Source organism: Pholis gunnellus, assembly GCF_910591455.1.
Source record: "Pholis gunnellus genome assembly, chromosome: 4".
Taxonomy (NCBI): domain Eukaryota; kingdom Metazoa; phylum Chordata; class Actinopteri; order Perciformes; family Pholidae; genus Pholis; species Pholis gunnellus.
In genome coordinates this window covers 18120349-18134327 of record NC_136530.1, presented here as the reverse complement: position 1 = coordinate 18134327, position 13979 = coordinate 18120349, and the positions used below count along the sequence as shown (strand labels likewise).

General features: G+C 41.1%; 2 protein-coding genes across 2 annotated transcripts; both read right to left on the bottom strand.

Moving 5' to 3' along the window:
• Positions 1–1826: 1826 nt before the first annotated feature.
• mccc1 (methylcrotonyl-CoA carboxylase subunit) lies at positions 1827–10226 on the bottom strand. The gene is made up of 20 exons (XM_079158021.1): positions 10137–10226; positions 9929–10037; positions 9386–9429; positions 9004–9143; positions 8765–8860; positions 8467–8588; positions 8096–8243; positions 7878–7999; positions 7658–7769; positions 6906–6987; positions 6692–6819; positions 6416–6599; positions 6079–6188; positions 5713–5929; positions 5539–5625; positions 5215–5264; positions 4835–4972; positions 3988–4095; positions 3238–3309; positions 1827–3115 (listed from the first exon to the last, which is right to left on the bottom strand). Exons 2-20 carry the CDS (start codon positions 9982–9984, stop codon positions 2978–2980), a joined length of 2154 nt encoding a protein of 717 aa, XP_079014147.1. The 5' UTR covers positions 9985–10037; positions 10137–10226; the 3' UTR covers positions 1827–2977.
• Positions 10227–10882: 656 nt separating this feature from the next.
• Positions 10883–13583, bottom strand: lamp3 (lysosomal associated membrane protein 3). Its single transcript, XM_079157583.1, has 6 exons — positions 13525–13583; positions 12967–13049; positions 12508–12633; positions 12278–12350; positions 11992–12162; positions 10883–11046 (listed from the first exon to the last, which is right to left on the bottom strand). Exons 1-6 carry the CDS (start codon positions 13568–13570, stop codon positions 10907–10909), a joined length of 639 nt encoding a protein of 212 aa, XP_079013709.1. The 5' UTR covers positions 13571–13583; the 3' UTR covers positions 10883–10906.
• Between the last annotated feature and the right edge of the window lie 396 nt (positions 13584–13979).

Genomic DNA, 13979 nt, shown 5'->3' with positions numbered 1-13979 from the left:
GATGTGTTCAGATCTGTTGCATTCATTTTTACCATCATTTTTGTATGCAAGTATAATGCAAAATCCAGGAGAACCCTTTAAAGACCTTAAAAAACAGTCAAATTTGATGCATCAGATGCAGAGATATCCTAACTTCAACAAAAAAACTAAAGTTGGACAACCCTCCTCTCTGGAATCAGCAATAAACTACAGAGGACGCAGGACGAGTCCTGTCTGGACAAAGGCAGAAACACCTGCAGTGTTAGTGCCGTTCTGATGCCCCCTTGTGCTCAACTACGGAGGCCCAAAGTGTTCAAAATGTAATGATTAATACATCTATAATCCTATTCTTAAATACAAACAAACATCTCTTCTATCAAGACTTGGAAACAATAAAGGAAGTTTGTTCATTAATTACTTAAAGTAAATTCAAAATTACCTTTTCCAACGTAAGCAACACTATTTTTAACCGAAAGCGACACAAAATACAAACTATGAAGTAACATTTAATAACAATGAGCAAAAGTTAAAATCTTAGGATTATTTTTAAAATGTTCGGCTCTATTTTTGGATTGTATATCCAGGTACATATTTTTTAACATAAAGCATCAGAGCACTGACGGAAGGGTTTGGATTCGAGGCCTCTGGGGTATTTCTAGAAGCAGATTACTAAACCACATAATACAAAATAAAAGTAGATTTAAATTGTATCAAGCCTTCACTACAGATGATGATCATATCCTCCATCAAAAGCACCATTGAAGTGTATTTGGATACTTTGTTTAGAGCTGTTCAATTCTGTCTACAAGTGCTCTTGTAGACAGAATTGATTGTGTAAGGACCAAATAAAAATCTATATCTGCCACATTTGCAGTCTTAATACATAATAGATCCTGAACTTTTCAATTAACTCATTTATTGTCATTGTTGCCATACATAATGCAAGTATCAAACATTTTTTCAAGTTATTTCAGGAAAGTTTCCGGGAAGTTTTTAACCGAAAAACAAAATATGGTTTCCTTGATCAAATAAGCTAAAAACAGGAGCTTAAATTATAGTTGTGTCATATTATTATTATGTCAAATGATCAGTTTTCTGTGGCAGAATGTCCTGAGACGAAGCATCAGCCAGTACGACACAAAGCTGAAGGTCAGAGCTGAACTGTGTGTTTAAAATCTGTTTTATTCTCTACTTCTGTTGACTGATATGTTGCTGTCTGTCGCTCCTTGTCCTATCTATACATCTGTCTTATAGCTGATGCTTATGGAGATGCAGTTATATTTACGAAATAAATACATTTTTAAGAAACATGTCTGTGCTGCAATTTTGTTCATTTAAATGTTCTTACAAAAACATCCTTTAAAAAAGTGACGCTTTTGTGTGGCACAAAAAGTTCCATATAGAAAGTCACAGTATAGTACGCCATAAAAATGTAAGTGTCAGAAAATCTGTGTCAAGAAAAGTCAAAGTCGTAGTACGGTATGCCGAAAAGTCAGAAAATAGTGTCTATAATATGTCTAAAAAGTTAAAAAATCAGTGTAAAAAGTCATAAACAAGATAGTATGTTGAAAAAAGTCATAGTATAGTTTAACAAAATAGTGGGAAATAATTCATATAGTACATCTTGGTAGAGTAGATATCCGCACAGAACACATTATTTTATGCTTTCGGTCTGAAGTGATTTTATGTAATTTTGTCATAAGACATAAGTCTTGTGGAGCTCAATGCGTCAAATGTATTAGAGGATGAGGGAGATGTCAGTCAATAAAAAAACAATTTCTTAAGTGTTGCGCTAAGCAACCTACAAGAACCACATGACGCTGTGCATATTTTATAAACATTTTTATTACAGTACCCGACCAGTCCAATACTTTTTATTTATTTTAAATCATCACACATCTACAAAATGAACACAGGCGTTTATAAGTTTTAGTCTACAAGGTCTCATAACACACCAGTTAGTAAAAAGAGAGTGATAATCAGAAACCGGTCAAGTTCACTTGGACACAGAAACAAACCATCCGTCTGTTTACAGCCCTGTGTGACCGACATTTCATCATTTACGGGTTATTTTCAAATCGGAGCGACATCCGGCCACTAAAGTTAGGAATCAGTTGATAATTCTGGAGTGGTTTTCTGCCTTCCTGTTCTAAAGGCCTTTCTCCTCAGGGTCGTGTAGAGGAGAACGTCTCCTCTCCAACAACAGAGGCTAACAGCAGACACACTGCAAGGGTGAATGGAGTCAGAATGTGTGGATGTTGAAGAACTAGACATCAACAACCCCTAATATTTACTTGCACCAGAGACTCAGCTTCTTTCTTGCTAAAATCAGTTTCCAGTGAAAGCCATGTCATTTCATGATGACTAAGAAACAGAAGTGATAGGATAGTCTTCCAAACTAATAAAAGCAGCATGTGAACATAACAAAATGACACAATTTGAGCTACATGGTTCTGCCAGACCAACCTGTTATTAAGCATTACATGTTGAAAGTATTCACTCGGTTTATTGTAAATATTTTACGGTCATTTAAATCAGTATTCAGTCACTATTCCTATAGTCAACTGTGGCATAATTCAAGTATTTTATCTGATTTCACACTTGCTATTCCACCAACTTATTATCTTCTGCCTCAGATTTTGCCTACAAATAAGGTTTTAGTTTTGTCACGGTGTAAAGATTAGGAGGTACACAGTGTGTGTGCGTAGAGAGGACACTCGGCCGTCGACCTCATCAGTCAGGAAGTGCTTTAAGCTGCACTGAACAAGAGAATACCCAAACCAGCTCTTACACTACACCACTGACAGAAACACAGAGGGGGGCGGGACTTAGAACAAAAAAAAATGCCAACAGATGTTTCTAGACATTCACTGATTCATACATATAAACTCACAAGAAAGAAGTGTACATTTCTGATGCGTGAAAGGCAGCTGTACACAGTAACGAGCTCCGGCCCGTCAGTGTGTATTCACGGGTGTGGTTGTGTGTTTGAGTCTGTTTACTGGCTGCTCCCCTCCCCCTCCCCCTCCTCTGCCTCCTCTTCCAGCTCGATCAGAGGGGCGTGGCGATTAGCCTGAGAGCCCTCGCTGAAGAAAACCCTCTTGATCACACCTGACTTGGGCGCCCGGATCGTATGCTGCAGAGACAAAAAAACAAAAAACACAACGACTGCGTTACAATCGCAGCAGAGAATGTGCGTACCTGTGAAGGAGAAGGTGAGAATGTGTGCGAGGCAGAGCCAGCAGGAGAGTCCCTCACCTCCATCTTCATGGCATTCATGACCATCAGAGGGTCTCCGACAGCCACCGTGTCTCCGGCCTTCACCATCACCTGAACACAACAGCTCGTTTATTTGTCTGAACAGACGACACTTGGGGAACTCCTCATTTCTCGATTTTTGTGGCCCCTCGATCTCTCAGCTTGTGACCCGGAAAGCCGGAGTAGCGAGGAGGCTTGAGTAGCTATAAGCAAGGATACATTAATGTGTCCTTTGCCGAAGTCTTTTTGGCACCAGTGACGTATAAAAGGGGTGTGACACATGAATCATTTTAAACCATGGCAGGACTCTATTAATGTAACTGTTACGTTGTAGTTAACCAAGAAGATCAAATGTGCGATCACACGTTCTGTCCTACAGATAGCCACAAGTACAAGCACTTTATTTGTGTAGTACTTTTTAATACAAACATTTGTAGAGCTTCACACAATAAAATAATGGATATAAATATGTATATATATGTATTTTTTCCTTGTCACATTGTGCCACATTGTGAATTGAAAAACCTGTTATTTGTAACAGCTTTCTGCTGGACCAGTTCAATCTCGTAGAACTTTTGTCTCAGCACGCCTACTGTTGTAATAAAGGATTATACAAAATATATTTACAACACGTTATTTAATAGGATGATGTAAACAGCTAGTTTGGCCTGCAGACAAATAAACAGATGTCTTTGCTTGACGAAAATGAAATGCGCTGCCAGTTATAGTCTCATATGTTAAGAAACCCACCTTCTCTATGGTCCCCGTCATGGGGGCCACTGCTCCACCTTGAGCCCCAGAACTGCTCACACCAGCCAGATACTTGGGCACTGGGACAGACACCTGGGCGCTTCCCTCCTGCAGAAACAAGTCGGAAAGATGTCAGAACGAGAAACCAGACATGTGCCACAGCAACAGGTGAAGTGTTTCTGTCACATTGACTGATGAAAAGCACTGAGAATGAACCTGCATTCAATCAACTATAAACAAGAGAAGCCAACTAATAAACAAGACATCTTACACAGATTACAAATTGCTGAATTTCTGCCATTTAAGACAGAATATGAGGAATGAAGAACTCTTAATATATGAGTTTAGGTCAACAGATTTTAACATCTACTCCGCTATATCTCAGAGGGATGTATTGTACTTTTTACTTCACTATATTTATTTGACAATAGTAGATATTAGCTACTTTGCAGATTCAGATTAACAATCCAAAATATGAATATACTCAATTACTATGATGTATTAATAAGCGGTTCATAATTATCAAGTATACAACGTGACGAGCATTTTCACTATTTCCGCCAAACAATAAACCAATTAATTAAGAAAATAATCCGCAGAATAATCAAGATGAAAATAATCGTTTGCAGCCATAAAGGAAATACTGCCTCTACATTGAACTCATACTATAATATAGATTTTAATAATTTGATTTTAATAACGAATCAAAAACAGCTCCTAATTTTTCACCATTTACAAATCACATATTTCTGTTTCTTGTTACTTGAAATAAACATAAATCCCAGTGCAACTATGGATGGATGGATGGATGGATGGATGGATGGATGGATGAGTGGTAGGAACACACCATGGAGAACAGGTGCACTGTGTTGTCCAGGATCACCAGTTTGGGTCGAGACTTCACTCCATTGACAGAACAGTGAAGGAATGAAGCTCCACCTTCCGTCTCCAGCTCTCCAGTCACATCGTACGCCTCCTCGCCAATCTGAAAGGAGAGATTATGAATTTATTTATAAATATGAAGGAGGCAGACTTCAAATTCGTCATTCTTCATTAGTTCTTGACCTTACCGTCATGGTCAAGTGAATGGAAATGCATTGGTGTCGAGAATGGAGTGAACATTTGAACATAGTATCAAACACAATCACACAATAACGATAAAGATATGGGTGCTTTTCTGAGAGAAACAACAGAACATTTTAAAACACAGGACAAACTCCAGCTCACCTGCATTGAGTAGCTGCAATCTTTGTTGTACACAACGACCACATTAACTTCTAAAGACAATAAACACAGAAGAAGAAATGTCCTGAACAGGAGGAAGGCAGCAAACAAGACATTTACATGTGTCTGAACCGAGTCTCTGGCCGGTGTGACAAGTCTGTCGTGCATTTAGTAGAGAGCAAGTTAAACACAGATACTTATTGACAAAAAAATGCTTCTCTGCAGTGCATCACCTTTGATCAAAATTCTATATATTTGTCTTTTCTTGCTCCTTTATTCATCCTACAGCGTAGTCCACTCAAAGCTCACCCCACGTCTGTTACTTACTTTGGTCTCCCAGCTGTAGCGTCATGTTTCTGTTAAACTTAACGTTGTTTCTCCAGCCGCTACCGGAGCCGAATGGGGAGAAGGAATCTGAAAATCACACGGCACCACCATATACACTAAGTACATTACTTCTTCATACCAAATGTGCGATAAAGGGAAGTATTTCCCCCTCACCAGTGGAGGACTGTGTGAACTCCTGCGTGTGTTTCCTCTCTTGCAGCACCAGGCCCAGGGCGGCCTGGCAGATCGTTTCCCCAGATGGAGCTATCGGAGTGGGGAACAGGTCTGCGTAGTGCTGCGGGATGAAACTGGTGGTCACGTTTCCAGCCTCAAACTCCGGGTGGCCCGAAAGACTCAGCAGAAAGTCAATGTTAGTGTTCAGCCCGACGATCTGAGGACGGAGAGGACGCCGTTTTAGCATGTATTCTCTTTGTACACTTTAACTTGGAATGCTACACCTTGAGGCTTTACGTTCAAGTACATACTGCATTTGTTTAGTCACACGACATGCAAAGCACCACTTGACTGTGCGAGTCTTACGTTGTACTGTCGCAAGCAGTACCGCAGCTTCTTCAAGGCAGCAGATCGGTCTTCTCCCCAAACCACGAGCTTGGCGATCATTGGGTCATAATGTGCCGACACCTCGTCCCCTGAAACCACACACACACACACACACACACACACACACACACACGTTTGCATTATGGTAATTAACTTTTTGTGTGTGTGTCAGCCAGCACAGCTATTGTCATACATCCTACAATGCCAGTAGGCAGCAAATTTGGTTCAGTAAAATAAAACATTAAGTGTTGTTACATGAAGAATTTAAAACTATCCTTGTAAACACAACCAGAGAGTTAGATCTAGACTCCCCTACCTTCCCTGACTCCAGTCTCTATACGCGTGTGTTGGTCTGCTGACGGGGTGGAGAGATGCAGCAGAGGCCCCGCCCCTGGAAGGAAGTCGTTGTTTGGGTCCTCGGCATAGATACGAGCCTCGAAAGAGTGACCCCTTAAAATGATGTCATCCTGGAGGAGAGGCAGGCGCTCCCCTGCTGCCACCTGGAGGAGATTCAAAACTTCTTATTGGCAAAAGGGGAATGTTTTCAACTTCCTGTGTCATTTCACTTTTTTCTCCGTCCGTCCTCTCTCACCCTGAGCTGCCACTCCACCAGGTCAGTCCCAGTGATCATCTCAGAGACAGGATGCTCCACCTGCAGCCTGGTGTTCATCTCCATGAAGTAAAAGTTATGCTGGGCGTCCATTATGAACTCAACCGTACCTACACGGGGAGACAAACACTCTCACGTCTATATACACTGTGTGTTGTGGGCCTGTGGCGCTGTGGTGCGTGTTTGTGCGTCTCACCTGCTCCTACATAGTCGACAGCCTTGGCCGCTTTAACGGCTGCCTCGCCAAGTTTCCTCCGCACCTCAGCACTAATATCAGGCTGAAAAAACACATAAGAATAGAGTGAGAATACAGTCAACAGTTGACACGAACGTATTCAAGTCATAGTAGCCCTAAGAAGTGGACTGAAGTCTGTGAGTCTGTGACTTTACAACCACAAACTTCGGGCATCCAGCGGATGTACTGTATGGCTTTACGAGGTAGAGTGACAGTAAGGCGGTTTCTGAGCAGTTTCCGAAACAGAAGTGCTCCCCAATCACCAAGAAATACAAAAAAGAAATCTCCAAATGTCAAAACGTGTTAGATACCAAATCACTGAATGGATTTTTTGATGGTGTTTCTTAAGATCTTGGTGTATTAATGTAGTATTTTCGAGGCATTGTTGACCATTTCTATTAATTCTCGAGTGGTCAAAAATGTAACAACCCGTTCACATCAACCCAGAATATTCTGCAGCAACTTGTGAGACATAATAGAGCACCGGATGGTTATCATATACTTCTATCATAATGTTCTCAGCCCTTATACACACAATGTTCATTACAGATCATTTCAGATAATGTATACCACTTCTTTGTGGCATATACTGTTGACCTGCAATGTCCCCTTAAAAGAGATTTAAATGTCAGAATTTATATCCAATCAAACTTAAATACTGTAAGTTTATTGTGATTTAGGCACATGCACAGCCACGTTGTACAGTTCCTCACCCCTGGTGCTTCCTCTATGATCTTCTGATGTCTCCTTTGGACGCTGCAGTCCCTCTCAAACAGATAGACAACGTTACCGTGCATGTCCCCAAACACCTGAACCTCCACATGTCTACAGGAGACGGACAGAAGGAGAAACAAAAAGACTATTTCATCTTCAAATCAAAATAGAAAGCTGGTAGAACTGGCTGGTGGGTAAATTAATTATTTTTTTTAATACCTGGGATCCTCTACAAACTTCTCAACCAGCATGACATCGTCGTTGAAGGAATTCCTGGCTTCTCGTCTCGCCGACTCCAACTGCTCCAAGAAGTCTGACTCTGACTGTGCAATACGCATCCCCTAAACACACACACACACACACACACACACACAGTTATCCTATGTTTCCATAAGTTACTCAGTCAAAATTGTTTAGGCCTTTTCACATCCTCTCACCTTGCCGCCTCCTCCACGGACTGCCTTAATCATCACAGGGTATCCAATCTGGGCAGCCTCTGCTTGCAGCCTCTCGTTTGATTGGTCCTCTCCATGGTAGCCACCAACGATTGGCACCCCAGCAGCTGACATGATGTGTTTGGATGTGCTGATAAGAGAGAGAAATCAATCAAAGAAAAAGTGAATGACACGTGTTGCTATTATTGCGTTTCTCCCAATGCATTTATGTTTCTATTCAACTGTTTCTTGCTGTATTCCATAACTTGTTGTCCCTGCAATCCACCACTCCCTCCACTGGGATCAGTAACCGCTCATGTTGATTAGAAACAAATGGAGGTAGGATATAACTGGATGCGTTTTGTGTGGGTTACCTTTTAATGCCCATGTCTCGGATGGCAGAGGAAGGCGGCCCTATGAAGATGATGCCTTCCTGTTTACATGCCTCCGCAAACTCTGTGTTTTCTGACAGAAAGCCATAACCAGGGTGGACCGCCTACACACACACACATACACACACACACACATCACAATTAAATGTCAACGCCCAAGAATATTCAACACAAAGTACAGTTAAAGAGGTTAAAGAGACCTGAACGTCTATTATTCCTTTAGAAGAGACTCTTTTGAGCAAGAAAATAAGGAAAAACTGTCCCCGACAAGTAGACTCACATGTGATCCAGACCTCTTGGCTACTTCCAAGACTTTCTCCATTGAGAGGTAACTCTGCTGGGAGGGTGGAGGGCCAATGTGGTAGGCTTCATCTGCCTACAAAAAAACCCCCAAAACAGAGCAGAAACAGACTTTCACAACACGCTCATTCCTCATTGTGTTTGTTAAAGCAGCTGAGGAAAGCTTAAAATAACTAAATGAGGAAGCTCTTTACGAGACAGAGCTATCCGGCATCTCACCATGGCCACATGCATGGAGTCTCTGTCTGCGTCACTGTACACAGCCACCGAGCGGACGCCCATCTTCTTGGCCGTGCGCATCACACGACACGCAATCTCCCCTCGATTGGCAATCAGCACCTTCTCTATCCTTCCCACGCCTGAAGAAGACACAGCAGACATTTGTACAGCTCCTTTACCAAATACCACAACGTTCTTAAAATGTACTTTACAACACAATAGTCAGATAACTAATCAGCAACTATCTTCAACTATCATCAAGCACAAAATACTAAATATCCTCTGCCTTCAGCTTTTCAAACGTGAGGATGTTGTTTTCCTCTGTTTTACATAGATTATAAAGTGAACATCTTTTGGTTTTTGGACTGTTTTCTTCACTCACCTCCTGAAACGAGCCTCACGCCTCTTTTGGTCCATGACAAGTTTCTGAGAAGAGGAGACAACAATGTCAGTGCCATTTAAATCTCTAAGTGACTGTGAAGGGCAATGGACGACATGCTCATTTATCAAACAGCACATACAGTATAAAACAAGCAAAAGCTGACTGTGATATATAACTACACAACAGTGTGCATGGTGTCCCAGCAACATGAGCCATGCTAGCTAACAGTCTGCTGCAGTTGTTTAACCTTGCTCAGCCTTTATCAGAGTTATTAGCTCACATAATGGCAAAAAAAAACATTTTATCAACACGTTGGTACTGAGGGGCCAGATGACGTGATTGTGTCCTGTACAGCGATGACGATCAGCTGCTGATAATTAACAGTTATGTTTACAGTACTTCTGTGAAGTTAGCTCAGACGTGAAGCTTTAGCTGTAAGCTAACGTTAACAAGGAGCTGGTTGGTGGGAGATGACGTTTGGAGGGGGGGCAGTCTGTTATCACACAAAAGCCTAACAGCCACGTAACGCGTTGATGTACTCACTGTGTAAATATCCTCAGACTCTGCAGAGTTGGGAAACTCAGAATAACTGCAGCCATAGCTACCAGCTGCTGAGGCTAGCCGTTAGCTAGCTAACGCACTGACTGACCAGCTGAAGAGGAAAAGGCGAAGTGGGAATTAACGAAACAGCTCATACACCACCTGGTTCTATATTAACTGCAGCAAATCACTCAACTTGAACCAAACTTACATATTTGGGGCCTTACAATAATTACACCTGCACTAATAAGCACTGCCACACGCTTGTAAATATCGGCATTATTCTTTATGACCTTTCCAAGGACTCGTAGTATCGAGTAGCCAATGAGGAAGAGGGATATGGAGGTGGGGAGGAAGAAGCGGCAGTGACCATAAGTCACCAGCAGAGGGCAGCGTTTCTATGTCAACAGGAGGTGAACTACAGTGAGTAAAGGAAAATCACATTCACAATAATAAAATAAAACTTATTTTATTTTTAACAAGAATACTTGCAAATTTTGAACACCAAAAAATAGTAGAAACATTATTTAATTATTGGACATTCACACTGGTTAAACTACAATATGTTTGAGCTATGTATAGTAAAAACATAATTTGTTTTATTCAAAAAAAGTTCTTGCTTGCTAGATAGCCAACCAAGGCTAACGGATAAAGAAACGGATACACAATAGTCTGTTTCATTTATGTTGTTGGATGATTTAGGCTATATAATACACATTCTCCCTTTTTATGAAATAGATCAGACAACAAATCAGAGTATCACACAACAAACAGCAGTGAACAAAAAAGTTTAATTTAAAGCAGAATTGAAGATTGTTAGATTTTTAGACATTAGAACTCTTTTTTTTATTATTATGTGGAGAATCCCAGAAGCAAACAGCAACTTCCGAGTTAAGGAGAGCAATTTCAAGAACTTTTTGTAACAGTAACTATAAAATATATATCAGATTGAGTAAATCTCCACCCAGTTTCACATTGAGCTCAGAGCCTGGCGTATCCTTCTCTGCGGCGGTCTTTGATGAACAGGAAGGTCAGCACAGCGATCAGAATGAGACTCACCACTACGGCCCCGGTGATGATGGGGATAACTCGTTTGTTAAAGTCGGGCCAACACTCCACCTCTGTAACATACAACAGGAGGAGAGCAAAATGCAGGAAGCCGAAAGAGGCCAACGATTTAAAAACAAAGGACTTTCATTTACACAGAAACATGAGGAATGTGTTTTCATCTTGCAGAAAGCTGCAGTGCAGAGATAGTCCACTGGCTATTGTCTTCCATCATTTATAGATTGTGCACAGCAGCACTAAACCATTAGCTTTAGTTTCAGGACATTTATTTTTCTGCAGCAGATTCTCACTGGTCTAAAACAGTCCAATAGGACAACAAGTTATCACACCATCTGCTGCTCTAAAATGTCATCCTCAAACATGGGAACCTTGTAGTAAATCCAGACAGCTTTATCTTCTATATCGATAAAAAGGGTCACCAACCAGGCTTTCCCATCACATTTGATCTATTGTATCCAGCCCAACCCCCTGCGTCTGACCCAGATGTTTGTGAGAAATAAAGACAGCAGAACCTTATAGAAATCATAGTTAGCAATCATTGTTTTATATCTTCCTCTTTAAGAGGTTTACCATGGCACAATGACCGCCCTGCTGGACTGTGTAGAAGCCCAGTGAGAAGCTCAACAGAGTGAGTTCCTCATAAATATCAATGAGTTTTGTGGATAACGACAAAACTCGACCTGATGAATGGTAGAAAACAAGCCCATATCAATTTGAAAATGTTTGTCCGTGAGCTTTACTTGGTATTAACACCAGAGAGAAAGCACAGAGCAGACTGTCATGCTGAGCTGAAGGTGTATCTGTCCAATAAAGAAAAGCATAAGTCAACTGTTATTTTTTCCCAAACAATAGTGATTCTTAGAGTTTCTGCAGCTTCTAAATGTGGTTATAATTCTAGATCTACCAGAGCAGTGTCAAACCACGTACACTAAGTTAAATTTGTGGAGCAGACTTAATTCACTCCTGCATCACTGAACCCACATGATTTGCTCAGTCACCTATTCCATACTGTCCGTTGGGCAGCGTGAAGGCCTGCATCTGCAGAGGAACCAGCTTGATCCTCAGCTCCGGCGACGTCCAAAGCAGTTGCTCAGATTGGCACTTGAAGCTCTGTCCATTACCTGCTGCGAACAGCTTTTCACGAGCCAACGAACCTGAGTACGTCTTGTCTGGGAAGAAGAGGATGTAAGACAGGGACAGATACACTCTTTGTGTTAGCAGGTTGTTGAAACACCAGCTCAATGGTATCTGTCTTCTTCGTTTTCTCTCGCTATGTGGACTTACTGGCACATCCTTGGCAGACAGGCAAAGGAGACACATGAGCAGTCAGCTTGTCGACGTAGAAAGTATTATTTTCCTGGAGACAAAAATACAAGTGATTCCTTCTGAAATTCATGTTTTTTTTTACAGATATTTCCCAAACAAACATTTTGTTGTTGTGAACTTTCATGCAGATATGGGGAGAACATGCACAGAGAAGATTAATGTGAAGTTTGTTGTTGAATGAGTTGTACCTTTCTGAAGGTGAACTGCAGACTGGCAGCATCGTCTGGCAGCGTGAGAGAGAGAGCAGCAGCTCCTTCACCGCAGTATCCACTGGTCCTGACCCTGGAGGGGTCCAGGTTGAAATACCAGGTCTTCTGAATGCACACAGGAGAGAAGTATTACTTCATGTCACCAGACAGTCTTCTCACCATATTGTTTAACCTTAGCCAAAATGTGACCGTACAAACACTCATCACTAAGAGTATGAACAAACATGTAAATATGTGTTAACCTCATCCAAAGCACACACATATATGTTTCTATTTAAAGGATCTGATGGTCATTGATTACACTTACAAAGACATGCTGACACAAACGTGCTGAATACACACTGAGGCAAACACGCAGCACACTATTCACAACCTACCAACCCTGACAGACACACACACACACACACACACACACACACACACAGTCACAGCACTAACCTTCTTTTCAATGACAATGTACTCTGCTCCCATGGTGGCTTTGATACAAGGTTTTCCAACAAGGTTTGTCACCACATAGGTCCCTGTATACACACACACACACACACACACACACACACACACACACACACACACACACACATATTAACACACACAAGACAAATTGGAAATGTAATGTAAATTTTACATTAGCAACAATTCTGTAATATTACCAATAATAATAATAATGAATGTACTATCTCGGGAATACAACAAGCTTCATGTTTTTGTGATGTCGGGGCTTCACGTGCATGTATGGCATTGTTAGTGTCAGTCAGATATGTACATTTGCATTGTTTCTTACAATTTTTTATGCTGTCGTGAAGTTTAAAATTTTAAATTCTGTATTTTTAAAATTAAGTTTGTTAAAAAGTCTTACAGACACCTGTGTATTGTTGCTGTAATATTAAATCCATCACTACTAATGGCATTCTTTTAACATCTTTGCAAATCCTTTTTACAGTAGATGGGCAGCAGACACTGGTAGATTTGTTCTATATGTTTATGATAAATGTGTACCTATTGGAGGAACGGCCTCAGAGGGCTGCAACACCGGCTGGTACATCTGGGCCTCAGAGGGCAGCTCAGAGTCAGAGGCTGGCTGGACGGGGCTGTGTCTCTGGAGGTGGACACCTGGTGGAGGAAGAGACTCTCAACGTCGGTTTATCCCCTGACATTTCTTTATTGATTCATAAAAAGGTAGCATTCCAAAATCAATTAGACCCTGTTTAGAGAAAGCAGCCAGCACTCTGACGTGCTAGAATGGAACCACCAGGCTTCCGGTTTTCTGTTGGTGCCAATAACTGCATTGTAATCTGATTAAACACTTTAATCTGGAATATTCAATAATGCAGCAGAATGTAGTTTATTTTGACACAGGGTCCCTCTAACTTAAAGGAGAAAGCATGGACTAGCCTTAGTTTATATTGCATATTCCTATAAAATGTGCATTTAATCAAATGATGTGCAACTAG